Source organism: Epinephelus moara, chromosome 6, assembly GCF_006386435.1.
Source record: "Epinephelus moara isolate mb chromosome 6, YSFRI_EMoa_1.0, whole genome shotgun sequence".
Taxonomy (NCBI): Eukaryota; Metazoa; Chordata; class Actinopteri; order Perciformes; family Serranidae; genus Epinephelus; species Epinephelus moara.
Genome location: NC_065511.1, coordinates 29918346 through 29946174, shown reverse-complemented (window position 1 = coordinate 29946174; position 27829 = coordinate 29918346). Strand labels below are relative to the sequence as shown.

At 41.8% G+C, this 27829-nt stretch overlaps 1 protein-coding gene across 5 annotated transcripts; it reads right to left on the bottom strand.

Moving 5' to 3' along the window:
- Positions 1-352: 352 nt before the first annotated feature.
- Positions 353-27212, bottom strand: chd4b (chromodomain helicase DNA binding protein 4b). Of its 5 annotated transcripts, none has more exons than XM_050047298.1 (40): positions 26929-27212; positions 26415-26624; positions 25860-25987; positions 24209-24463; positions 23992-24107; positions 23678-23777; positions 23359-23569; positions 23096-23217; positions 22812-22935; positions 21957-22129; positions 21163-21408; positions 20750-20953; positions 20401-20612; positions 20050-20181; positions 19861-19960; positions 19468-19659; positions 17887-18087; positions 17554-17691; positions 17320-17441; positions 17034-17207; positions 16177-16318; positions 15796-16045; positions 15580-15704; positions 15392-15484; positions 15135-15276; positions 14186-14355; positions 13813-14002; positions 11547-11633; positions 10540-10631; positions 10303-10436; positions 8126-8270; positions 7046-7202; positions 6341-6426; positions 5993-6251; positions 5851-5907; positions 5347-5517; positions 5147-5255; positions 4290-4422; positions 3984-4179; positions 353-1647 (listed from the first exon to the last, which is right to left on the bottom strand). In XM_050047298.1, exons 2-40 carry the CDS (start codon positions 26476-26478, stop codon positions 1445-1447), a joined length of 5955 nt encoding a protein of 1984 aa, XP_049903255.1. In that variant the 5' UTR covers positions 26479-26624; positions 26929-27212; the 3' UTR covers positions 353-1444. The 5 variants fall into 5 exon arrangements, with proteins under 5 accessions (XP_049903255.1, XP_049903257.1, XP_049903256.1 ...); XM_050047300.1 differs by having other exon boundaries at positions 13825-14002; XM_050047299.1 differs by having other exon boundaries at positions 25860-25984.
- Between the last annotated feature and the right edge of the window lie 617 nt (positions 27213-27829).

Sequence of the window (27829 nt, the reverse complement as noted above, 5' to 3'; positions counted from 1 at the left end):
CAATGATGAAGTTTACCATGTCCAACATCTTAATTTGGCATGTTAGCATGCTAAGTACAGCTGAGACTAACGGGACTGTGGTTAGTTCGACAGTCATTTAGTCATGAACTCAAGAAGATTTTCACCTGATGATGGCAGTCGATGAGACCACCAAATTCAATAGTACTCAAAACCAGTCACAGGATCATCAAAGTCAGTAGCATCCACCCTTACAATCAGTCCAGTTGTTGTTGAGATATTTCAGTCTTGACCAAAGTGGTAGACCAACTGACCGACATCGCCATCCCTACAGCCATGCTGCTAGCGTGGCAAATGCATTAAAATTTCCTATAAATCAACAAAAACCTTGATAAACTGTTGACTTTTTATTGTAGTTCATAAAAACAAACAGCAATGATAAAAACAGCAAGGTGGTAACCATAATAATATTCAATCATGTAAAACAACATAACAATATACAGTAAGAAATTAAATTAACTTAAGATTGCCTTCGTTCTCAAAACCATCCCATGTACCTAAGAGCTGTGGAGCTATTGCATGTCCTTATTTCGGGAGAACACGGGAGAGTTTCCAGGGAGCAAATCTGTGGTGCAGTTAGGAATGTTGAGGTGCTGGTTGGGACGTGAGCACAGAGAGCTGATCCTGGATCGGGTCACCTGACGAGATGGGTGGAGGTTTGGGATGGAGGGTAAGGACGCAGAGGAGGTAAGGGATCTGACTGACTACTGATCGAAAAAGTGACAGTAACAGTCTCTCAGCGTCGGGAGCTTTCTGCAGTAGAGGTGCACGATAATATGCCCGGTTTTATACACACATACATACAGGAAACACACACACTCTCTCTCTCTCTCTCTCTCGACACATACACACATACAGGTGAGGACAATAAAAGCTGAATGACTTTTTAAAAAAAAAAAAAAAAAAAAAAGTTTCACAATTTTCTAAAGGTGAAAATGAGCACAATAAAATCCCTTGAATTGTTCAATAATCCAAAAATTACTACAAAGCACCAGTATACTCCAAGCATGCTGCTTTTTCTCCAGTCTAGCTTCTTCTTCTTCATGTTACATATAGTTACACACACATGTTTGACCCTGCTGTAAAGACAGAACAGGACAGGTCGGTGGAGCTGCCCGCAGTTCAGTCATGACGACAGTGTTCAGGTTACAGGAGTTAAAATCAGAATCCCAGTAAAGGAGAAAGACTCGTTTCCATTCCCTCCCATCCTACATCTGCAGTTCCAGTCTTCTCAAAACAAAGTCCGGCATACAGTAGCTGATGCTCCTCTGAGTCTGGAGATGGGTTGTGGGTGCAGAACGAGGAGGACTAACCTGACTGTGCTGTACATGGTGGTTAAGTAGGGGAGGGGGGACGTCTGCTACATGGCGGTGAGGTGAGGGTGACTAGCCTCAGTCAGTGAGAGTGACATGTGCGAGGTGATTGGTCAGCGGGGCACCTGCATCTGCTGCGAGGTCTGTGACTGGTTCTGTGTGGGGACGTCGGGGCCCCGGCTGGCCAACCGGCTGAGGATGTTCCTCTCGGACATTTGCAGCCGCACGGCGACAGGGGGTATCCTGGCAATGGTTGCCGGGAGACGGGTGACATCAGCCTTCATGTCGCTCAGCAGCTCCTCGAGCTGTTTGAGAACTGGAGATACAACACAGAAATGAGCTATGAGTGCCACACTGACAATCTAACTGAAGGACTGCTGTTGTTTCTCAGTCAGTTTATGTCTGGTGAAATTCAAGGATTCAAAATACCACATTTTAGCATTATGACACAGTCAGACCAGGTTTCACCTGTTAAACGTAGTAACTGAAGCAGGAGGGGACAGGAGATAGCATGGCTAATGCTGCAAACACTGACTATGGGAACTAGCATGCTAACAGCAGTAAACCACAAGGTTGTAAATTATACAACTCCTACTGACAATGACCATTTTGTCAAACATGTGACAGTCACTGTCCGCAGTTACTAAAGCCAAACAGCATCTCTCCTTCTCCACTGCTTTTATTATTCTGTCAAGCAGTTATCAATTAGCAACTGTTTTGATAATCTTTTAAGTTAATTTTCAAAAAAAGAAAAGCCAAACATTTGGAGGCTCCAGCAGAATTTCTGTGCAGCATTTGTTTTCATTTGTTTTCTTCACCAAATGAAAAATCTTCTAAGCTCGTCTGTGAGGTGCTAACTTTATTAAAACATGATATCTTCCCTCAGTAATGGATGTGCTGCTCAGTGGGGAAGCAGTGGCACTCATGCCTACAGTGTCAAGTACGTGGAATTTCTGAACTTTAAGCCCATGTTTAGAAGAAACATGTTTCAGCATACTGCAGGTGTTTCCACCCTTAGTTGAAATGATCATTTTAAAGACATAACAGGCAGCACTGTTGTCACTTTTCTTCGTGAAATGAAGCCACGCTTTGGACTGTTTCGTCCTCTCTACCATGACTCCTTCTTGTTACAAGTTTTCCAGCAGCGTAGATATGAATTTGACATCATCATTTGTAATGTGCAACGGTCAGAAACACATGCCAGCACTGATAAAAAGCTCAGAGGCATATGATTTCCGCGATTCGGAAAATTTCTCCACTAGAACTGGTTTCACGATCCCCATCCCTACTTCAGCTTCTCAAAAGTTATGATTTGGTGCTCTAGGATAACATGATGGGCATTTTAATAGGTCAAATTATTAACTGACATTGTGGAAAAATGTAAACAGACCAAATATTGGTAAATTGTTGAAGGAACTGTTTGCATGAAAAACATACCTATTCAATTAAGAGAAAACAATAACTATTTAAAAGAACATGTGTTTTTTTTTTTGTTTGTTTGTTTTTAAAATAATTATCTTGGAACACACAGATGAAGAAAGTGCACTGGCTCAGCTGAGTGAATTTGGAAATGATTGCTATGTTCCTTTGCATGAAGCCTTGCATACCTTGCTTTCTGATGACTGTGTGGTGGGGTGAAGTTGAAAATTGGTGCATTAGAAACATATCTTTATATTGTAGTTTAATTTATTTATAATTGTTCCTGTATTTTTATTTTATGTCTACTAGTTTTTTATGTTTGTAAATTGATACTGATACTGTTTCTTGAAAATCTGATAAAAAAAAAAAGGGATAAATTAATTAAATGAGAAAGTAATAAGCAGATTAATCGTCGAGGAAAATAATCCTTGGTTTCAGCCTAGAAAACAAACCCTCATATTTTGCGAGTGATCATCTCTTCAACCACAGAGGTTGACGACTGAGTGGTTGCAATGGTTATCACCTAAACAAGTAATGAAAAGCTGTCTTTGTTCGACTATGGAAGCTGCCCACAATATTGCACCTGATATTTGTTGCTGGTCATGTTAGCTGCTATAATTAGAGCCTAAAAATTCAAATTTTTGTGTTGACATAATAGTTCCCTTTTCCCTACTGCTGATACTATCACAATGACGATCAACACTTCTCTTTCACACAAACACAAGCTCCTTTTACTCTGAAGCTTCTTATGTAATAAAAAAATGTTTTCTCAGACACAAATAATTTATTGTGTGAGGTGACAGTATATATAGAATATTTTAAACAATTCTACAGCCAAGATCTGCTGTTTTTTCATAGCAATAGCTCTACTACATTTGACTTTATGAATCTGTGAGTTTGTATGTGAGTTGCATGGCAGTTGTAACTGCAACTAATGATTATTTTCGTTATTGATTAATCTGCCAATTACTTTCTCCATTAATTAGTTTGTCATTAAAAGTCAAAAAACAGTGAGGCATGCCCTGTGTAGAGAGCCAAAGGTGATGTCCTCCTCAAAGTCCAAAGCTGTTCAGTTTATAATTACGTATGACACAGAAAAGCTTCAAATTCTCATATTTAAAAAGCACGAAACCAGCAAATGTTTGGCTTTTTGTTTGAAAAAAATAAATAACTAAAACAAGTCAATCATTAAAACAGTTGTCCGCATCGTACTCATCTGTTTTGATCATTTACCTTTATGCAGAACTGCATTGGCTGGCTTGTTTCCAGACATCGACTCTTTGCTGAGGTGCTGGTGGGACTCGGCGAGACACTCCACCTCACTGAAGCGAGTGTTGAGGGCCATGGAGGGGTGGGCCGGGTCCTCTGTCATGTTCAAGTAAGCCGCCCTGCGCAACTGCTCCTCGATCACCAACGCCTGCTCCAATAACTGCGCAGGAAACAAAGAGAGACGACATGTCCGGTGAGATATGATACAAGCATAGACAGACACACACACAGAGGGGAAACATGTAAGACTAGAGAGCATGCTGTGCTCACCTTGAACCTGCGGGCCAGAAACTTGTTCTTGATCTCCAGGAAGTTTCCTCTGCTCATCTCCCCTTTGAAGGGCTCATTGAGGATGGCAAACCTCACATCGTTCTGCACATCCTGCCACCGAGCGTAGCCGTGTCTGAGAGACGCCGAGGTCAAGTGTAACAACATTATTGTCTTGTCAGCGTCATATTATCCTGTGCTAATTTTGTTCTCAATAACTGCTGTTTATCATGCTCAGATAACTTCAGATTTTGGAACTCAGGCAACTTGTTTTGCAAAGGTCCTTCTCTGTTAAACCTAGCTTGAATACCTGATCCAGTACATTCTGAATGGATTAATAGGCCCCTAAATAATTCTTAATCCACACAAACACCTCACTGTCATAACAGAAAACCATAAAAGAAAAACAAAGGCCTCAGAATGCAGCATGGTCTTTGTGTGCTTTGTATTAGCAGCCATAGTTTCCTACCATCTTGAATGCAGTGATGTGGTACGAAGTGGCAGCTAATGATTATCTGAATTAATGGTTAATCTGAAGATTTCTTTGTCTTCCAAATAATGGATTGTCTGTTCAATAAAATATCAGAAAATAGTGAAAAATTCAACAATCACAACTTCCCAAAGCCCAAGATGTCACCATTGAATTGCTCATTTTGTCTGGAGAAAGCCAAATTTGGTAAACTGAAACCACAATTTCATATTTAAAAGGTCAGAACCAGTTTTTCAAAACAGTAGCTGCAACAGCTGCTTATTAATTTTCTGATGATTGACTAGTTGCAGCTACTCATTTCAGCTCTGATGTGATGGGAAGCCAACAATCCCCATGTGAATTTAACAAAAATGGTCCACTGAAAGGATACTGTATGATTCCAGCCAGCAGCCAGTAGTCATGGCGACGGTGCCAAATCTCAAAGGTCTTCTTGGTGACAGTGGCTGCCCTCTCTTCATTCTGCCACAGAGAGTGGAGCTCTGGGAACGAGGGCACAAAGGTCAAAAGACAGAAAAGAAAGGGGAGAGAGAAAAAGTGTGTGTGTGTGTGTGTGTGTGTGTGTGTGTCCACCTGTGAATCCTCCATCAGCGATGTTGAACATGAACCTCTGCTTGGTGGCTTTTTTCTTCTCTTCACTGACGTTAACCACCGGCGCAGCTGTTGCTCCTTCTTTGGTGTTCTCTCCGTTCTGCAGTTTGCCAGTCTCGTCTGGTTTCACAGCATCCTTCTCCTCTTTTTGCTCTGTGAGAAAACAACAGCGACAAAGTTTAAAACTCAAGACACCTTCTCATTATAGAGACTTGGGTTGGGCAACTAGATGAATACAGCGGCTACAGGGAGGCCTGTCATGATAACTAAGTTATTGACTTATGGAAAAATATATGGACATGACCGCAACATTGCCTTTGTGTTTATGGCCATGTTTGTTTACATGAGAATGTCACCAACATTCACAACACAGAATAATTTACCAGTTGCCTGCAGCAGCACCTTTGTCAATTTTTGTCATTTTATTTTGTTTATTTATTGTAGTACAAGTTAGAGCTGCTGCTCAGTGGGCGGGGAGAGGCGTACCTTTCTTCTCCTCTGTTTGCAGACTTGTGTCCATCTTCTCATCTTTTCCCTCCTCAGCTGAAACAAGAGAAGCAGGAGTTAAAATCACAGAAAAGGAAATAAAATGAAACACAATGGAGAGCAGTTCAAACACCTGCCTCACCTTTGGATTTGTCCTCATCTGAATCCATCTTGCCGTCCGAACCTTCACCCTTGACCTCAGCAGGAGTGTCCTTCTCCGTCTCTAAAGTCTTGTCCTTCTCTTCCTTCTCCTTGCTCATGTCTTCAGCCTCCTTCTCCTTGCCTTCATCTCCATTTCCTGTCTCCTTCTCTTTCTCCTCCTTCCCCGCAGCAGACTCTACCTCTTCGTCTTTCTTCTCCAGGACGGGGGATTTTTCAGACTCGTCTGGGATTTCAATAATCTAGGAAAGAGGCAGCGGGTTAATGTTGCTGCTTAAAGCTTATTAAACTGCACTGAAAATAAAAATGGGTGATGTGGATAAAAATTCACCTCTGGATCATCAGCCTTCTTGGCTCCTTTGCCATCCTCACCCTCCTTCTTCATGTCTTCCTTGTCCTCTGATTTAGATAAATCCTCTGACAAGAAACACAACTCACATGTTAACAACAGGTAGGCAAAGAGTGCATTTTATCTTGTCTCTGTTAAAAAATTAATTACATTTTTGAAGAGTGACTGTTGAATAAGCCAAAAAATAAATGTCAAGTGGCCAAGTTTTTCTTGTTTAATGTTATTCTGGTTGTATCCACAAGAGGGTGTCAGGGTATACACTGACAGTCAAGAGATAACTGTATATGAGCATGAACAGAGACTAAATGACGGCAGAATATTTTTCGGTGCGTCACAGAGAACAACAATTGCTTCACAATTTCCAGGGTTATTTCACAGTAATGACTTTAGTTTTAACATTTAGTTAGAATTCATTTTACAGTTCAGTCAGGGTAAAAGCTGAAGTAAAGCATGTGCTGCTGAGATTAAGAGGAAATGGAAATGCATGTCATTTGTCAAAGGACCATCATAAGGCCAGTGTTACGACATACAGTATATGAGTCTGTGATGGTTCTTATTGCAGAAGAAAAGGCTAACTACAGTGTGTGCATCATGAAATGAACATCTATATTGTAAGAAATCATATAGATTATTAATTTAAATTTCTTTTAATATTCCAGTAGTAGTATAAAGAGTGTGTGTGTGTACCTGGGACAGGAGTGTTGGGCTGTGTGTCTGCAGGGGTCCCAGTAGATGGAGTCTTTGGGTCTTCACCTGCAGCCAAAGCTGCAGCCCTTTTGTTCTCCTCCAGCTCGGCCATCCAGGGCATCGACCACTGACCGTTCACATGCTCAAACTCCTGCACCTGTTAACCGACACATGACTCCTCATTCAGTCATTCGTCCATCCATTTATTCATTATTTCTCTTTCATGGAAAACATGTGGCCGAGCCCACATAGGTTTACAAACCATCATTAATTTATGTACATGTACATACAAAATCTCAAATAAGCGGTTCACATAAGGAGCTACCAAATATCTACAGATTATCTCAATAAAGAGTTTTCATCTCTGCTCCCAGGCTCCCTCCAGATAACTGGTTAATTTATATGTTTCATACGTGAACAGCCATGTCAGTCTTTGTGCATCTTCCATATTTACAAAATTCATATTTTTCATATTTTTATCTTATGGAACAAAGTTCATAAGACAAAAATAGTTCACAATAAAAAGAACAGTAAAAACCACACAGAACTTATTTTCTATTTCGTTTACAGCACACTGGACAGATCCACTTTTCCCCATCTGGATTAACATACCATCTATTTTCCTCCACAGGTGAGCTAACTCTCACAGAGAGTTGTGCAGCTCTTTGTTGCATGTAAAACTTTGGATTTTATTGGGCCAGTTGTTAATAAGAGAGACGAGAGCTCCACAATTTTAAATAAAGTTATTATTTTGTGTTATTTAGTTTATCATTCAAGTAACTCTGCGTGTACTGTATCTATTCTTTTGACCTCTAATGTGGCCCGCTCTAATTTTGCATTAAACATACATCATGTCAGTGGTTAAAACTGTTTTCAAATGGGAAAAATTATTAATGATTAACCAATAATCCACAGTTAAGATACTCCTGTTTTCCATGAGCACCCATCACATAGTTTTGATCTATGTTTGTGTCTACAGACCAACCAGTCATCTCTCTTTTTCTAAGACACTCCACTATCGGTTGAATTAACTGCTTAAAATGTACCTTCCTAGTTTCTCTTCTAACTGGTGAACCATACCTTTTTCCTTATGAGTGACATCACACCAATACGGGTGAGCACGTGTTGCCTCGACAGACCCTCACGTGGGACGCCGTCTGCGAAGGTCTCAGCTCCATCAGCCCCCGGCTCACAAAGGTGACGCATGAACAGAGACACATAGGCCCTGCAGCATGTGTGAAGAAGGTGGAGGAAATGTCGATTTCACACATTTCATAAAAATACACAAAGGAAACACTGCACATCAAACAGAATGATGAATATACCAGTCATGCTTTCAGTGCAGACAGCCCTGCCAAGTAAGGTGGAACACAACTTGGTGGTAGGTTTTGTTTGAAATGTTTTGATTATATCGCCAACACCTGAGATTTGGCCTCTATACACAGCAATACTTCTATATAAACATTTTGAATTAAAACTTTTTTTTTCATTCAAAAAGACCGCCACAGTTCTCAAACGTTGTCTACACACAAGTCATAGAAGAAGTCTGTGCTTTTAATTTCATGTTACAGACATATTTTGGTCAACACCAAAAACTAGGGTTGTACCAAGCAACATGTTTTTAACAATCAAAGCTTCATTCAAAAACCTCAATAGAGGTCATCACCCTAAAAAAAAAAAAAGGTCAAGTTTCTTTTACAGTTTACATCCATTGCTTCACACACTTCACATATCTTCCCCCCGACAGCACATAAGATCTATACAATCAGTACGATTTCAAGGTGGACGCCCAAGGTGAGTGTCAGCAAGTAAGTATCTGACTTTCTGTTCCTGAGATATGATGTTGAGTAGTGGCCAGAAAAGTGTTTAATGCAACATTGTGATGTCACAGTGACGCTGACCTTTGACCTTTACACCTTTGATACAAAATGTCATCACTTCATTATTTTATCTTATTACACATTTGTGTGTATAATTAGCCTATGAATTCTTGAGTTATGGCCAAAACCAAATTTTGTGAGGTCACACTGACCTTGACCTTTAATCTTCGACCACAAAATTCTGGTCAGTTTATTCTTCAGTCCAAGTGGACGTTTGTGTCAAATTTAAAGTAATTCCCTTCAGGTGTCCTTGACATATCACATTTAAGAGAATGAGACAGATGAGGTCACAATGACCTTGACCTTTGACCACTGAAATCTAATCAGTTCATTGTTGTGTCCATGTGAACATTTGAGCCAAATTTGAATTTGAAGAAATTCAGCCCTGCCAAAAATATAAGGTCACTTTTGGGCAGAAACCTCATATGTCAAAACCACTACTTTTCAGGAAGTGTAAAAAAACTGTGTTTTTGAAAAAGCTGAACACTGCTCCATCAAAGCTGGTATTGCATGAAACGCCCAGTAGATCAGTGGGTAGATCAGGCACCCCATGTACATAGACACTGTCCTTATCCCAGCAGCTGTGGGTTTGATTCCAGCCTGTGGCCATTTGCTGCATGTCATCCCCTCACTCTCCCTCTTCCACGCTTGGTCTGTCCCATCTATTAAAGGCATAAAACCCTTGCCCAAAAAAGTTGTTACTGCATCTTTACTTATGGTCAAATACTTGCATGTGTCATTATATTTTACCAAAGTCAAGCTCAAATGGAGTTACGGGGTTTTTAACCAGCAAATGTCAATATGCATGTCCATCACTGATTAGAATGGTTGCATCTGAGGCTGCAAGTGCATTACCTTACATCATTATCAACTTAGGTCACAAAGGTTATTATAGCTAATGAGACAAATAAGAATTAGCTAGTGCACCCAGCGATTCCTCCGCTTCACTCCCTGCTGCATGAAAACTATTAGTCGGGAGGAGAGAGGGCAGAGGCTCTGGTGATGGACCAACAGTAGCGACTGTCACAACTCAAATTCAGCCAGCACCAACTCCAGCACCAGGAGCATAGTGGGTTGGTGGTGATTGCTAACATTAGCCTTCATAGAGTGTTACTTAAGTAAAGAAACCACTGTACTTATTCAAACTACCAGCACACAAAATCGCTTTGTCACTGTCACTACAGGGTGGAGCTAAGAGGTTCTGCAGAACGATGGTTACGATGGTTAATCATAAGCTCTTTTAACTACTTTTCATTGATTAAATATTTGTAAAACCCACAAAGGATTTAAAGGGTGACCAATAGTACTAATTTATTGGTTCAATATTTGGCGCTTCCTGTTTAAGGTCAAGCAGAAAAACGTCACATTGACACTCACTTGAATTCTTTCTCAGACTTCCCGCGGAGGTCCCTGACCAGCCACTGGTTGGTGAAAGCGTCCTGGGGAGGCATCCCATAACGCATCACAGCATTCAGGAAAGCCTTTCTCTGCCGTGCATTGAAGCCCAAAACCTGACAGATGATAAACCAGGATAAGATGTTTAAAATTTTAAAAACACAAATTCAACAGGAAGTCACTCTCAAGGCATTTATCACCGTCTCTGCAGGAACTCACCTCGATGTTACCGCCCACTCTGGCCAGCAGCGGAGGCAGAGGTTTGTCCCGATCGTTCCTCAGCCCTTTGCGGTTTGGTCTGCGAGCGTTCGCTATAAGGAAATGAACACAGTTCATTTATCTGAGATTCATTCCAGTCAATAAAGTTTCACCGAGGCCATGAAGTCAAAACTCAAACTGAATTTGATGTGATCATCGTGTGTGCTCTTAACGTCCTAGAGATGCTCCACTTACGTCACGTCACACTCTGATCCTGCTGAAGCTCTCCCTCCTCTCAACCTCTCGGCTCCTCTACATTAAATGCTTCTTATTATGGCTTTCAGAACATTTACAACTGAAAGCAGTGTTGTGGTACTTTATTTAATGCATTTCAAGGAACAGAGCCATAATCAAATAAAATAAAAAAATACAATAAATATAAAACACGTACAGTCAAAATCAATGACCAAATAAATAACATTTATATCATCTTATAGGGAACAATTTGATCTGAAACAAGTTCCTTTTAAACAAACCCTTTTAAGTGCATTTTTAAAAAACCTGAACACTAACAATCTCTTTAAAGTGCATGTTAACAGTTGCTGGCCAAGAAACCATTGATTTTAATCTTTTTTGCCTGTTTATTTCCTTTCCTCCTTCTCTTTTCTTCCTGTCTCTTTCTCTTTCTGTCTTGTTTTTCCTCTGTGCGCTCAGAGCAGAAGACACAGTGGCACGGGCGGTTACGTGACATGTAGAGGTTGTCAATGAAGATATCATAGCTGTCGTCTGAATCTGTATACACACCTGTAGAGGCGGTTTGAAGGATGTTAGTGGGTGAAAGAACCTCAGTGTCTCAAGCATTACTGGGACCCAATGTTAGACTCAAGTAAAAACTTAAAAGAAAGAAATTCTGTATAACTTCACATTAATATTTAGTGGCTTCACAGTTAATCTACAAACATATCACACACACACCACACACACAAACCTCTTTTCTTAACAGCAGTGATCTAAACAGTAAGCCTTACCTTCACTACGTTCATCAAAGTCCTCGTCGCCCTCCTCCGAGGCCACAGAGTAATCTGACTGGTTATCGGACTGATCCTCCTGCCAGTCTAAAGGGAGCACAGACAGAAATGTTCAAGAGGGAGAAAACAAAAAAGGAGCTGCAGCCCCATTTAGTAACTGTCAGCCAGGCGTTTAGCCAAGAGGGGGAGCGACTGCTTCTCAGGTTCTATAAATACATTTTTCTGTAAATTTCTTTTCATGGTAAGGTTTGATCACTTATTACCTCTTTATCTACCGTGTTTATATTTGCCTTTTGCCTTGCATGATTTTCTTTTAAATATGCATCTGTTTTTTATTGCTTCTTTTATTTTATTTTATGTTTTTATATTCACTATTTTACCGTTTCCTTAGTGAAGCCTCACAGCTGGAAGTATTTCACATGATTGTACTTAGATATTAAATAAACTTCTTAAATCTTCTTAAATCCCTTTAAATCTAATAGCTTACTAGAGTATTGACACATCTGCTGCATCTGTCCTTGTAATCCTGTAAAGGCTTTGTTCAAATAAGACTCAATCAGTGGGGATGGGGAATCCTACCTATTTAGCCAGGCTTTTAAATCTAAATTATTATTTACATTATTTTATTCACTTGCTTTATTGTATTTATGTTGTAAAATGATATTACATTTTATGTTCTGTTGTTTTATGATTAATATTACTGCACAGCAATACAGTAATATTAATGATTAACTGCTATTACTGAAATTATAGCTTTTAAAATTATTTTTTTTACATTTCCATAATTATTATTGTCTCATATGCATCCCAAATTATTATTATACATTTTTATCCCTCTATTTATCTTTGTTTTGTCTAATCTTAATCTTTTTTTAATCTTCATTATCTAGTTTTTAGTACTGCTTGTATTTACCTATTATAACTACTATTAGTAGTAGTAGTATTGTTGTTGTTATTATTATTCTCTAAGTTATATTATTGTAGCTTTTAATTCTATTTTATTGTCGTCACTTTTATACTTGCTTTGTCCTTTTAATCTAATCTGGTTCTTTAATTTTGTATTATTTCACTTTGTTTTACTACCTATACTGTTACAGTTTTTAAAATTATTTAAAATTCATTTTATAATAATATTACATAATATTAAATAATTTTTTCTTTTTTGTTGTTTTTACAGTCTACACTTGTTCTGTCTTAGGTTTAGTCCACATGGACACAGGTATTATTTCCCCCCTTCGTTCTCAAAAAAAAAAAAAAGAAAAAAAAAAGAAAAAAAATCCTGTCCACACACACGATTATATATATATATATATATATATATATATATATATATATATCTATATGTGTGTGTGTATATATATATATATATATATATATATTAAAAAAATCTCCATCCAAAACATAACTGAAGCGCTGTCAAGGACATGCCAAACAAAATAGGCAGTGATATAACTGTAACCCAAAAGCCAAGCAACAAAGAAAATGACGCCGGCCAATCAGGAGCATTGACCTCCACAGCACATTCTGACGCCTCTGTTCCTCACTATAAAGTCAGAATAACTGTACATTCATGTGTCAACATAAAAAGTCCTGTTAGCAAGGTTAGAGCCAGCACAAATGCTGTCTCATTTGTGACAACTCACAAAAGAGACAATGGCGCACACTCTGACATTGAAAATCAAAAACGTCTTTGAAAACAGAGTTTCTGAACATCTTGAAAGGAGTTTAACAAAAAGTCAGTTTTCAGTAACTTAAAATGCAATCTGTGTGTGGACTAAAGTCCAAAACACATAGAAAAAGCTACGTTTTCAAATATACCCGTGTACATGTGGACAAGGCCTTAATATTAGCTTGTCTGCCATCTGTGAGGCATTTTGAGCTGCACTAACCTGTATGAAAGGTGCTATAAAAATAACGTTTGATTAACTGATGAAGGGAGAAACTGCTGGGTAATAAAGTTAGCTAGATAACTGCACTCAGGAGAAGTACAAACAGCTCTTTATACGTCACTCTGTGTTCCAGCTTTGAGGGGAACTTTGTTCCTTTATAAGGATTCAAACGATTTGTTTTGAACATGCTTGATCTGAGAAAAAGTAAAATATCAATTTCTTAATAACACACAACTAACTGTTTCTAGACCCAATCTAATGATGCCAATAACATAAAACCTGATGCTACGCACTCACTGAGTCTTTCACCAACACCACCAACAGCACTGCACAGCACTCACACACAAGAAGAGGTTGCATTATATATTGTTCTGTACCCTGTCTTATACCTCGGTCCTCCTGGGAGCCGTCATTGTAGTTGACTGGCTTTCGAGTTCTTTTGCCTTTGCCCAGATTTCGGGCGAGGTCTTCCTGCTGCTGCTCATAGTGGTGACGCAGCAGCTTCTCCCAGTAGTCAGGATCAACACTTTCCTCCTGCTTGATTACCTCCCTTTCCACCTCCTCCTCCTGGCGCAAGAACAGAGTGATAAACACATATACTAAGAATACAATTCTCTCGATTTTGGATTCTTCAGTCAACAGAGGCATGGGAAAAAGTTTTCTTCACAAATTCAGCGAAACACTGGTTGATACACAAATGGTCATATATGGGATGAAGTATTCCTTTAAGTTATGTATTCATACACGCACCTCATCGTCTTCATCTTTGACCACATACTGGGCCACTTTAAAGGAGCTGAGGTATTCGTTCATGCTCTGGAGCTCAGTGTCATCTGTAGCGTCCTGGTTCCTGTCCAGCAAGCGGTCAATGGCCTGGTCATCATAGTGGATCACACTGCTGTCATCTTCTTTGTTGTCCCCTGGAAAGCAAAATAAGTAGAAATAAAAAGAAAGCAAAAACTACATTACTGCTTTTTTTAGGTCATTTTAGCTAGTTCTTATCACCCTGATGTATTTTCAAGTGTATTAGTTATTTGATGCCAAAAAAGGGGGTGTGTGCCAATCAGTGATGCTGCTTGCAATGGTTGGATGGTGGGAACTCAAAACCGCAGAGATCGCTACTGCGCAGACTCTGGCCCCAAATGACGTCACCAACGCAAGATGGCAGCGGCCAGATCAGGGACATTTTGGCTTCATTTTTGTACAGTGGAAGGAAGTGCAGGCATGTTGTCCATCTTTATATAAAGTCCCTGAGCAAAACGACGGCTACCACTACTACTGCCACCAGGACCCGGTGGCTCCTTTGCAGGTGAGGAAGCCTGGTGTTGTAAAGGTCCCGTCTGCCATCTAGTGGCTCTTCTTTTTGTTTCCAGTTTACTGGTGAAATAAGATACTGTTATTTATAACATTTTAAATAACTTATTTAACTTTGACGATATAGCCTTAGTGTGGTACATTCCACATGACGGCTATATCACATGTAGCCAATCTTTTTAAAGAAGAATCTGAAAAAGAAGGTGGCAGTTGTCAGAGCATCAAACCCATGATTTGTCAATTTTTACTAATCAAGACACAACAGACTAACAATGTGACAGCGGTTAGTGCTAAAAAGAAAAAAAAAAGTTTAAATCAAAAATCGAACTGAATCATGATCTTAAAATTGAAAGCAAATCATATCAGGGGGTTAAAGTTGACTCACCCTCTCCGATTTCATCTTTAAACAACTCCTCAGTTCCAAACTTGAGAATGTCATCGAGCTCCTGCTTGGACATGGAGCCTGTCTTGGAGCCGAGACCAGGTCGCACCACCAGATGTGTCAGCATCATCTTCTTCTTTGCCACCTGGTCGAGGGAGGTAGGTGGAGGACAAAACATGCGGTGAGCAGTCGATCACAGAATCCTCACACGGTTGATTAGAAGTATGTGTAATTTCTTTGTAGTGTTCCTTTTCACAGACCTGTGTAATCCTCTCCTCCACAGAGGCTTTGGTGACGAAGCGATATATCATCACTTTCCTGTTCTGGCCAATACGGTGAGCTCTGCTGAACGCCTATGAAGTACACACACACAAAACAAACGGCGTAATCGTCCAAACAAACAAACATGCTGACATGGATTTGACGTTAACACCTGTGGTTTGCATACCTGGATGTCATTGTGGGGGTTCCAGTCAGAGTCGTAGATGATGACGGTGTCAGCAGAGGCGAGATTAATGCCCAATCCACCAGCTCTGGTAGAGAGGAGGAAAGCAAACTGGGGAGCACCAGGAGCTGTTGGGATAAACAATATACAGAGAAAGAAAATTAGCACTCCGATAGCAAACCATAGCAGCTATTTTAGGCAACACAATATATGGCTCACCATTAAAGCGGTCGATGGCCTCCTGTCTCAAGTTGCCCGTAACTCCTCCGTCAATTCTCTCATATTTGTATCCCTCGTTCTCCAGGAAGTCCTCAAGCAGATCCAGCATTTTGGTCATCTGGGAGAAGACCAGCACCCTGTGGCCTCCCTCCTTCAGCTTCCTCATCATCTTCTGAAGCAGCATCAGCTTTCCTGAAGACTTGGTCAGAGCATTACCCTCATACATGCCGTTTGGAAGTTTTGGAGCCTCCTACAATCAGAGTGAGAAATCAGAATGACTGACTGCATTTAACATTTTTTAATACATGGAGGCAGATCCATGCTACAACCCAGAAACAAACAGTTTGTTCCCATATAATTGTGAAAAGACTGGGGTCGTACCGTGGCGGCTGCAGGAAAGAGGTAGGGGTGATTGCAGCACTTTTTCAGGTCCATCACCACGTTGAGCAGAGAGACTTGGTTTCCTCCTCCGCGAGTGTTCAGGGCCTCAAAGTTACGTGTCAGGATGAACTTGTAGTATTTCCTTTGTTACAACAAAGAAAAAGATAACAAGAAAATAGACTTCAGAGATGAAGAAAAGGAAAATATACTGTACACTGTTCAGAATTCAGACTTCATACTCAACAGACCTTCTGCATATCTTGTCCTAATGTAGGACCTGTATACACGTAAACAGATTTTTTTTTTAACTGATATTTTCCCCCCTCCCTTTAAAATAAAATTCTGTCCACTCAACCTTTGTTTTACAAAGTATCTCCATCCACACTAGAACGCAAAACAGACTTCAGACAGTGCCCACATAGCTGTCTTCTGCAGTCTCCCCTGGTCGCTAACATAGCAACGTGTACAGGCTAATGCTATCTTTTTCAAAACACCAACTGGAGATCTTCTCACTGTCATTCCTCTTCAAATTGAGGACAATCGGGTCACTCAAAGATACAAGCTGCTCTGGACATAAAAAATTCGCTTCCACACCTCATCAACAACAATCCAAGCAGTGTTAACAAAACATAAGCAAACCAGTAGTCCACCAATGTGCAAAGATGACATCATCGCTTCCCAAACACTTTTTACACACCCACATGAATCCAAAGTAGCCTGAGTTTTGAAAAAGCTGCATCTTAGAAGGCATTTTCAAAAATCTCCTTTAAGTGACCTAAAACTCAGTTTGAAAGAGGCCAAAACTTAAGGTAAAAATATCAAATATTTAAAGACTATCTGTGTAGAGAGGGTCTTACTTCTGCATGGGGCTCAGCTCCACTCTAACAATGAGCTCAGTCTTTGAAGGCATGTGTTTGAAAACATCGGCCTTCAGCCTCCTGAGCATGTGTGGTCCCAGCATGTCATGGAGCTTCTTGATCTGGTCCTCTTTGGCAATGTCTGCAAACTCCTCCAGGAACCCTTCCAGGTTGCTACAAAGACAAAGAGAAAAGGAAAATTCATGAAGATAGGGTGGAAGGTGGCTGTCCTCTTTGTAGCTGCAATACAGCCACACACGCTCTGGCCGGATGCGGGGCTACTGACTTGAATCTCTCCGGAGTCAAGAAGTTCAGCAGGTGGAAGAGCTCCTCCAGGTTGTTCTGAAGAGGAGTGCCGGTTAGCAGCAGTTTGTGTTGCAGTGGATAGTTGTTCAACACTCGGAAGAACTAACAGCAGGCAGGAAGAAAGAAAAAAGATTAGATTTTAGGCATTAAACTACTTTTTGATGTTCAGAAACACAGAATTAAACAAAGCCTCTACAAAGTATTATATTATCACCTTGGACTGGTTGTTTTTCAGCCTGTGAGCCTCGTCCACAACCAGACAGGCCCATTCAATAGAGCCCAGCACAGCCTGGTCAATAGTAATCAACTCATAGGATGTCAGCAGGACGTGAAACTTCACTGTTGAGTCTTTCTGTAAAGCACAGAGAGAGGAGGACATTAGTTAACCTGCCAAACAGGGAAATAAGTAGAAACACAATTACTATGGCTGCAAGCAGTTGTTTCCACTGGTAATCCTGTGCCACAAACTAAAACTGGTGGTTGAACTTGGTATAATATTCTTATTTGGTATCATCACTGTTGTCCTTTTTTCTGCTGTTGTCCTTACCTTCATCTTGGATGCCTTTTTCCCACCTCGGATGGCGTTTCCCTCAAAGGAGAACTCGTTCTCTCTGATGACAGCCCTGCTGTCTTTGTCACCGACGTAGGTCACCACGTACATGTCAGGGGCCCACATCTCAAACTCTCTCTCCCAGTTAATGATGGTGGACAGTGGAGCACTAACCAGGAAGGGACCTTTGGAGTGACCCTGTACCCAGGAAGACAAAGAAAATTTTAGAATGTGAAGATGTTGTACAATTATTATGAAATAGCTGCATTATATAGATGCAAAGTCAGGGCTTTTTTAACTGCACAATTTCATGTATTTTTCCATACTTGGCACTTCAACCACAGCCTGATCCGACCAAAAGAATTCAAACCTCGACTGCTGCAACATTTGCATTTTATGACAGTTCAAATATGAGGAAACCATTGCAGAGTTGGAATGTACTTTGAGATGACTTTTCTTTGATTTTCTGTACAGTAAAAACCCTCAAAGTTTGCATGGTCATGTTCAGGGTCATCCTGAACAAGATTAAATTGAAATTTTTTTCTTAACCTCCGAAGGAAAATGTTTACTCATTAATGTGCGAGTTTAAAAATGTGGTCATTTTCAATGTGTTACAATTTCATTTGAGCTGACTTTCCCAGAGCGGTTATGTGCAGTTTAAACTGTACATGGTTGGGGAACATTTTGAGCAACTCTAATATGGAAAAGTTTTTTTTTTATCATATAAGGACTGACTAAATATGTTGTGTAATAAATTATTGCTGTAATGCACTTTTCTTTGTCCTTTTTGGCTGCTACAAGTACCAGTACATGACAGGAATTTATATGTTTCAAAACCTAAGCAGCATCCGGCTTGAGCTTTACACTGTTATAAATGTGTTTTCTCTGCGTGAGAAAATGGACATGTGGTGTGAGAGTATGTGTCAACTGCATGAGTCTCATGGTCAATGCATGAAAGTTAACAGTCCTGCACGACATATTTCCTGCACCAAATTACTTGCACTGCTGCATGTAGAGCTGAGAATTACATACACAGTTCACATTTTTAGGGATGCACAATAATATTAGTTCTGTATCGGTCGATGTTGGCTTTAAAATTAACTATCAATGTCGTGCTTTTTCTCACTTTGTACAATGAATGAATATAAAATAATATGATATTAATTCCACTACAGAGGAGACTTGACGATAACTAAATTTAGGAAGGGAAAAAAGTGGATATATCGATATAGGAATCAGTATATCAGATATTGGCAAAAAGTCCAATATTCCACATTCCTACAAATTTCAACATGGTATTCTGAGCCCTGAAAGCGTTTTACAATTTGCTTCTCCTTCACATATATCCGATAAACAACGTAAACAACTGTATTTGTCTTGCCCTGCCTTTAGGATAGAGTTCTTTCCTTGGAGCTCATCCCCTTTCATGGGCAGAGTTACTGTGCGTCACACGTCTGACACCCTGCCCACTAACATTGATTGACAGGGGAGGGCAGACTGGACAAAACAGCATCACGACAGGGTGACACAAATAAATTCTCAAGATTCTTGCGAGACAATCACATATATTGTTCGTACCTCCTTGTACAATGAATAGAGGAAGACAGCAGTCTGGACAGTCTTTCCTAAACCCATCTCATCAGCCAGGATTGTGTCTGTGGCCTGAGCCCAAGAAAACCTCAGCCAGTTCAACCCCTCCAGCTGGTAGGGATGCAGAGTGCCTCCTGTGCTGTCCAGGTAGTCGGGCTGCCGATCAAACTTGATGGTGGGCTGGAAGGAAGAAAGCAAGAGGAATATCAATTCGACACCTGTCCTGATTCAAGCTACTTTTATTCTGCCGGGGGAAAAGACTTGACAGTGATGCTTCATTTTAGTATTAATAATAAATTACTCCATTTAAAAAACTTTATATGGCAGGATGACTTTTGCTGGTGTTTTTTTTTTTTTGCTTCAGAGTTTGATAATGCTTACATCTACAACTGGATTAGCAGGCGGACGCTCTGCCTTCTTGACTTTGACTGTCTTCTTCAGCTTCTTAACAGGTCTGCCCTCATCACCCATCATCAACTCTCTAAAAGAAAATGACACAAACATATTTTCAACCACATTCTTTTAACCATGAGAGAAATATTATCTGACATTTTCTACGTCTCGGCATACCTGTGATTCCAGTATGTCTGTTTGTAGGTGTCATACTCTGGGATGTCCATGTCTTCGCTCTCCCAGGTTGACTGGTCGTAGGGCAGATCTCTCCATTTGATCAAGTAATGTATGTTGTTCTTTTTATCAACGCTACCATGGAAAAAACATACACACAAGAAAGACAGCGTTATGATGAAGCACTGTTATGTTCATTTTTGCCCTGATACAATGAATTGTCTGCGTCAACATGATATGACTAAAATACTAACTCAGTCTAATAGTTCCTCACCTTCAGAGCAAGCTGAATCTACTGTAAGCTTCTTTAAACATGGAAACATTGTATTTGATACGAGACTGTCTGTATCCTACCTGTGGTTGAGGACGCGGTGGATCATCAGCCACTCCATCTTGACTCCATAGCGGTAAAACTCCTCCTCCATGTGGATAAAGAGAGGATCCTTGTTCTTCCTCTTGGTGCTTTTGTTTTCATCGCCCTCACCTCCGAAATCCACAGGAGGCGGTTCGTCCATGTCGGTCTTCCTCTGGTAGTTACGGAACATCACCTGGCAGTTCAGCTCCAGCTGGGGACAAATGACATGAAGGTTTAGAAGGGGACCGTTGGGTTTATTGTGTGTCTTGTGCATTTGTGAGGAAGTGAGCAGGAAGATCGACACTCTCAACTACAGGTAGATACAGTTTCAGAGAGTGTGTGTGGTACCTGTAGCTCCAGAACCCAGGAGCAGTGCCAGTAGGACATGTTGCACCATTTGACAAAGAACTCCCTCTCTCTGCGGCCTGCCAGTGGCGGGGGATCAGGAGCATCAGCAGCGAGGTCAGCAGGCCGAGGGACAGGCGTGGGGGCGGGTGGCTCGCCCCATCTCCATGTTAAGACCTTCTGGACTTTGCCCTTCATCTGTGGACACTGTTAGAAGGGAAAGGAGGGGAAGTAATTCAGGAGAAGAAATCCAGTTTTTAAAAGTAATATGGAACGGTGACATGAAAAACCCGCAAAATAAAAGCTGCCATGGTTTATCTACTGTAGGAGTGCACAAGATGGAATCTGCATCCGCATGCACGCCCACGTGAGCATGTGCACGCGTAGACTCACAGGCACTGGTGTGCAGCGCTCACCTTGCAGCGGGGGCAGATCCACTCTCCATTGGGGATTTCGGGGAGAGGAGGGTTGAGGCAGTGGATGTGGTAGGAGGAGGGGCAGGTGTCACAGCAAAGCAGCTCCCCTCCATCCTTGCACACCCGGCAGAACTCAATGTGGTGGTCGTCTTCCTCCTCCACCCCTTCATCCCTCCTGTCTTCTTCATCCTCCCCTTCGGCCTCAGAGAGATCATCCCTGGCCTCCCACTGGATCCCCTCCTTCTCCTGGTGGCAGAGTTACAGACAGAGGGAGGTGGTGTGAGCGCAAGGGGGAGGAGGGGGGGGCAGACAGGCAGGGAAGGTATGCGGAACGGAGTGAAAGGAAAAAAAGGAGGGGTGTGGGGTGATTTTCAAGAGCGGCGGGGGTGGGGGTGTGTGTGCATTGCGTGCGTGCGTGTGCATGTTTGCGTGTGGAGCCATAGTGGAGGGAGGGACAAGAAGAGGAAATGGGGGATGGGGAAGGGGGGTAGACATGTGGTGAGGAATAGGAGAGGATAGACAGGAACATGAGCAAAAGGGTGGGGGGGGTGGGGGGGGGGGGGGGGGGGGCATGGAAGACAAAGAAAAATGGACAACACAAAAAGATTTATTAATCGGCATTAACAAAGTCCACTTCCCAACAACCAGCCATCCTGTCAGTGTAACTTTCAAGAAATACACCTCCACACAACAATACTTTACAAACAGGTGTAGTTTACCTCAGGAAACAGACCCAGTCTTTTCTTACATAGGGACCTAATGGTCTCCTCTGCACAGCACTGATAGGTACTCACACAGTGTGGGCAGCTCCACTTGCCCTCAGGGGCCTTCTCCATGTCAGGGTCCAGACAGACCATGTGATAGGCTCTGGGACAGGTGTCACACAAAATGATCTCTCCTCCCTGCTGGCACACCTCACAGTAGTCCTGGTGGTCTGTCTCGTAGCCATCGCCATCCTCTGTCTCCACTGAGAGAGGACATTAACAGGAAATTAGAGGAAACCTGCACACATAATGGCTACCATACACTATAAGACTTAAGTCTGACACCTTCTCACATCTTTAGACGATGTGATCTTTTAGTGACACACTGTAAGAGATTGCAAACACTGAGGATCTTGCAGAGTGACTGTTTGCAAGACTACAACTAGATTCCTTTTAAGGTAATTTCCCATCTTGCTCCTGGTGGAAAATAGTATACCAAATTGAGTCCCCTCCCTGTTTACTGCTTCTTGGTTGGTGCTGAGGAGAGCGCAGCTATTGGCTGATGACAATGGTCACGTCATTGAATTTCAGTATTTGCATGAGCCAAGATTAAAAATGTAATAATAATATTGAACATGTTTGATTTTGTCGGAAGGTCAAGATGAGGAAAAGGCTGAGTTAAGACAGCTTGACCACCTTACACCAAACAATCAAGATCACGTGTGTGCCCACCAACTGAAGTAAAAATCTGTCACCGTAAATTTGCTTGAAAAGTTGTCCGGTGTAAGGCCGGAATAAAGGCCTTAATTTTGGCCGTGACTTTGATCTTATTCGATGAAGCCAAACTTCCCACATTAAGCTGCTGTCTGTTCGTTAATCTTTGTCCCACAATGATGCGCAGAAAACAAAGCTGACTCTTTATTCAGGTAATATTTCCATGCCAACCTTTCTTCTTCTTTTTCGCACTCTTGGGTTTCTTCTTAGGACGGCTGCTGCGGTTGGAGCCATCGGAGACAGGGAAACTCCCGTCATCGAAGTCACTGTCAACATCGGGGTCATCTTCATCACTCTGACGGAGAAATGGTGAGACAGAGGGCATTGGGAATGAGAGAAATAACTGGTTACATTATGGTACATTGTCAGTTATCAGATATATTGATCGTCTCATTCTCAAATGTAAGGATGATGCTTTAAAACACAAAAATAAGGTGGTACAAAATGTTTCTTACAGAGGAGCGCTTCCTCTTGCTGTTGAGGCCACCTAGCTTGATCTTGAGCGGAGCAACCTTCTTAGGTTTGGGCTTCGGTGGGGGCTTAGGCGCGGACTTCGATTTCTTGCGAGCATTGGGACCTGAGAAGACACAGGGATTTAATTTCAAACAAAAAACAGTTTAATTAGTTAGATAAATCTATTTTGTTCTTACATAGCTGATAAATAACAAACCACCTTTATCTTCCCACACTGATATGTTCCATATGTATCCTACTTTACCTTTGCCCTCTTTGGTCTTGGCCTTGCGGAGTGGCGGTGCAGGGGCTGCTGGGGGAACAGCAGGTGTTGGAGTAGCGGCAGGAGCAGGAGCAGGTGTGGGTGAGGCGGCACCACCGGTCTCTGCCCCTCCGTCTGTCCCTGCCACCACCATGTTCTCCACAGCTGCAGCCACATTGGCAGCTGCGAGGGCTGCGTTGGCAGTGGCGCAGCCCTACAGGGTGACACAGCACTGAGTGAGAAACTCTGCTCTCTACTGTCAATGACACAAGAGGACAGCAATGTGTGATTCATTACAAATCAGACAAAGATTTCAGGGTACCTTGAGAGGGTTGTTGGTGCTGAATTCTCTCCACTTAGCCATCATTAGAGTCATCATCTTGGACACAGCAATTTTGGGGTTCTTAGCTGCAATTAAAGGCCTAAGGGCACAACATTTCCAAGAAATATAGCAATTATTCATATTTTCACACACACAGATCTCTTGAAATAACAAAGTGGAGGCAAACAATGATAACTTCTTATATTATAAAAGATTATATTGTGCACTTTGAGATTTGTATTCAAATGTAAAGTGCGTTATAAATAAAATCTATTATTATTATTCTATTATTATTATAAAAGGGCTCTCCTCACCTGACAAACTGGCTGAAGGCCTTATAGTTGGTGAGGGAGCTGTAGTCTTCCTGAGTAAAGACGTGGTCAATGTCTTTCATGCCCCAGGCCTCCAGCAGCTGGGTGGAGCTCTTAGGCTGACATAGGAGGAGAGGAACATTGGAGGTTAGTTAGTCATGTTAGCTCTAAGAGAATTAACTATCTGTCAGTCTACAGGTGAGTCTAAATGAATCCTTACCTGGCAGTCATCGTCATCATCCTCATCATCTTCTGGTTCTGGATCTTTGCGTTTGCTCTTCGAGTTGGACGAGCCTCCTTTCTCTGCCACCGCACCTCCTTTCTTCTTATCTTTGGCAGAGCTAGAGCGCTTCTTCTTCTTCTTCCCAGGGGCATAATCACTTCCTTCACTCTCTGACCGTACACCTCCCTCTTCTGCATCTCTCTCTGCTGCTTCTGCTCCCATCAGGTGCTCCGGGGAGCTGACTGGCAACTCCTGCAAAACACAGAGCCACTTTGCAAATTACACAAAGACACTTGTACTTATATATCATATAAATCATAAATTTAAGTGTTGTCCTTTTTATTTAATTTCTAGTAATAATTATGTCAGTGTATGATTCATGATTAAATTCAGGTGTAACTGAAGCAGTCACTAAATCTATTGTTCAAACGACAGAACATTAGTTGACAACTATCAATTAAGCTATTGAATCACTGTTAAAGCAAACGTGTCAAACAGTTTACTGGTTTCTGACGGTTACAGAAACCAGAAAAATTCAGATTTGAGAAGCTGTAACCAGAGAAGTTTGGCTTTTTTTCCCAAAAATAAAAAAGTCTCATAACTATTAATAGATCAGCAAAATAGCTGAGTATTAATTTTCATTTAACAGTTAATTGTTTAATTGTTGCTTCTCTATGTCATATCTCTGTAAAGTGAGTATCTTTGGGTTTTGGACTGTCAGTGCAGTGGAGCTACATTAGTCAGTGCATGATTCGTCATTAATCTTAAGGTATAACTGATGCAATTAGTCACTAAATATGTTGTTTGATTGACAGAAAATTGGTTGACAACTACCTTAGTAATCAATTAAGCTGGTGAATCATCACTAAAGCACACTTGTCGGACAGTTTGCTGTCATTGAAGGCTAAAGAAACCACAAAATTTCAATGTGATAAGCTGTAACCAGAGAAATTTTGGCTTTTTTTCTTGAAATAAATAAAGTCAAACAGTTATTAAGTCAGCAAAATAGTTGAGTATTAATTTTCAGTTTATCAATTAATTGATTAATTGTTGCTCCTCTATATCACATCTCTGTAAAGTGAGTATCTTTGGGTGTTGGACTGGCAGACAAAACAGACAGTTTGAGTGTGTCACCTTGTGCGCTGGAAAATTACACTAGGTATTATTTACTAGTTACCAGTATTTAACAGTCAAAACCATTAATTGGTTAATTGAGGAAATAATCTGCAAGTATATAAATATCAAAACTAGCAGTTAATTGCAGCCCTAATGTTAGGAAATGGACAGTTCTCTAATTTGAACCCCAATATTTTATATTAATTAGACCATCATGATTAATGCATCTTGTTCAAAGCTGTCTTGCTTCACTATTTGCTGTGAATAAAACTCAGAATAACATGATGGACTTATTAGCTCACTATCTGGCTGCAAAAAAACATTACTTTGCTTTTTATTTGTGTCCAGGTAGATCTGTGGGTCCTAAAGTGGAGCCCAAGATCGCACAGGGGTCCCCTGTCAGTGTTGTAGTGTGCACACCCAGATGTGGCCCCACGTGGTGAGCTGACACAACTGTTTACCAAATCAGATCTGACAAGAATCTAATGAAATTGGGTGTGCTGTGTTTGCATGTAAAGTTTGTGAGACTAGCCTCTCTGATGGGTCTCTGCCTCTTGCTGCTCCGGCTCTCTCTGCTGCTCTTCTTGGCTTTCTTCTTCTTCTTGGACTTGGGTACCTCGTCTACGTCAGACACAGCATCCTCCGGCTCGTCCTCACCTGCTGCGGGTGACATGCTGTCATTAGCGGGAGAAAGACACGCGGACAGGAGCCCTGCTGCAGGCCAGAGGGAGAGGGGAGCACACACGCGCACTGGCACGACTTGGCAAACGTCCGCGCACGCACATACACACACGCACACACAAGCACGCGCCGTGAATGCCACAACAGAACAGGTTGAAACTTGTCTGTTCCCCGGCTCTCAAACTTTGACACTTCACCACCGCACTCGGGAACACACACGGGAGGTTCACGCCACGAGAGGGGTTCAGAGATAAGAGGTAAAACTATGAACACTTGGTTGACAAGTTAGCTAACTAGTCTATTATGGCGGGTGACGGACTGGCTAGCTTAAGCTAACGTTAGCTTCGGCGAGCTCAAGTCACAAAGAGAGATGGACCTTCTTCAGAGGAATAAAAAACGAGCTTACCGTGGAGAAGTGAGTGCTCGTCCGCGGCTCCAAAGTCTTCCCTGTCATCCTCGCTGCCCGACATTATCGCAGCGTTTTAATTTTATGTCTTGCTGGTCGAATTAATCCCTCCTAAACCTTGCTCCTCGGTCGGCGAGGGAGGAGGGAAAATGACGTGGGACTGTTGGAGAATGGACCGGGGGTGTCCAGGAAGGGAGGGGGCGGCGGGTGCTGAAAATAAATAAATAAATAAATGGCATTGGTTGGTGGCTAATCCTTCCTCATTTCCTATTATTTAAATCGCATCTAATTGACCACCTGCGTACTCAAACAAGTTGGATAACTGGATTATCTATGCTTTGACATGATCTGATGTTGATTTGCAGGTCATTTTCAACACAGGAGTGAATGAAGTTAAGTGTGGCATGCATCATTATGTCAAGTGTGGGCTTCAAATGCGCTGTGTCGAGTTAAGACAACACATTAAAGAAAAGTTGAAGCATTGAAACCCTACCTTCACACATTGGAAACTTACTGTAGTGTGTGTGTAGTCCCGGGTCGAGGTGTGCTCTCTCTGTGTCTCTCTCGGTGCAAGAATGAATACAAGTCTGTTTGTGCGGCAGTTGTTGTCATTTAGTGCTCATTCATTAAAGCCGGCTGAGCCAATGAAGAGCGAAATTAAAAAACAAAATGAACCGTCAATGACCCAGAACACGTTGCGCCGTCACCCTCTTCTCTCTCCCCCAACCTTACAGGCAGAGCTTAGCTAACATCCTCACAAACACACAAAGGGGGCAGACATCCCATAATAATCCCCCCTCCCACACTCACACAGGACTCTGCATAGTTACCTCGCAACGGACAGACCATAATACTCAGCCTGCCCCCACCCCCCTCCACCACGCGCGCGCACGCACGCACGTACACTACCACTAGCCTACTAGACATGCATGCACCAGGCTCATTGCATGCACACTCCTTCCCCTTTCCACTAGTAGTCCCAGCCCCCTTAGCAACCCCGTTGTCATGGCGACACCCCCCCTCCCCTGCGCTCCTCGACATACCATAATACTCCAGCAGTAGCAGCATACATCCCATAATATACAACTCCTAAAAAGACAAGAAAGAAAAAAAACACACCAGTCACATGGTCTCCAGGGGAGCTCAAGTCCACTGGTGACAGCCCATAATACTTACAGAGCATCCACCTGGGAGTGAGCATGACTATGCCAAGGAGTCAAAGAGCTCCACTTTTGTTCCTACGATCCTACGACTGCATGCCTACAGTGCTGTGTGCAGGTCAGGCAGGCCTGCGGAGCCTGGTGCTGTAACAGGACTGGATGTGTGTCAAATACTTTGATGGTGCCTACAAGGCTGCTCAGCATCCCTGACGCAGGCTGACGCCTCCTGTCACAGTGCTGCTATTACCCATAAAC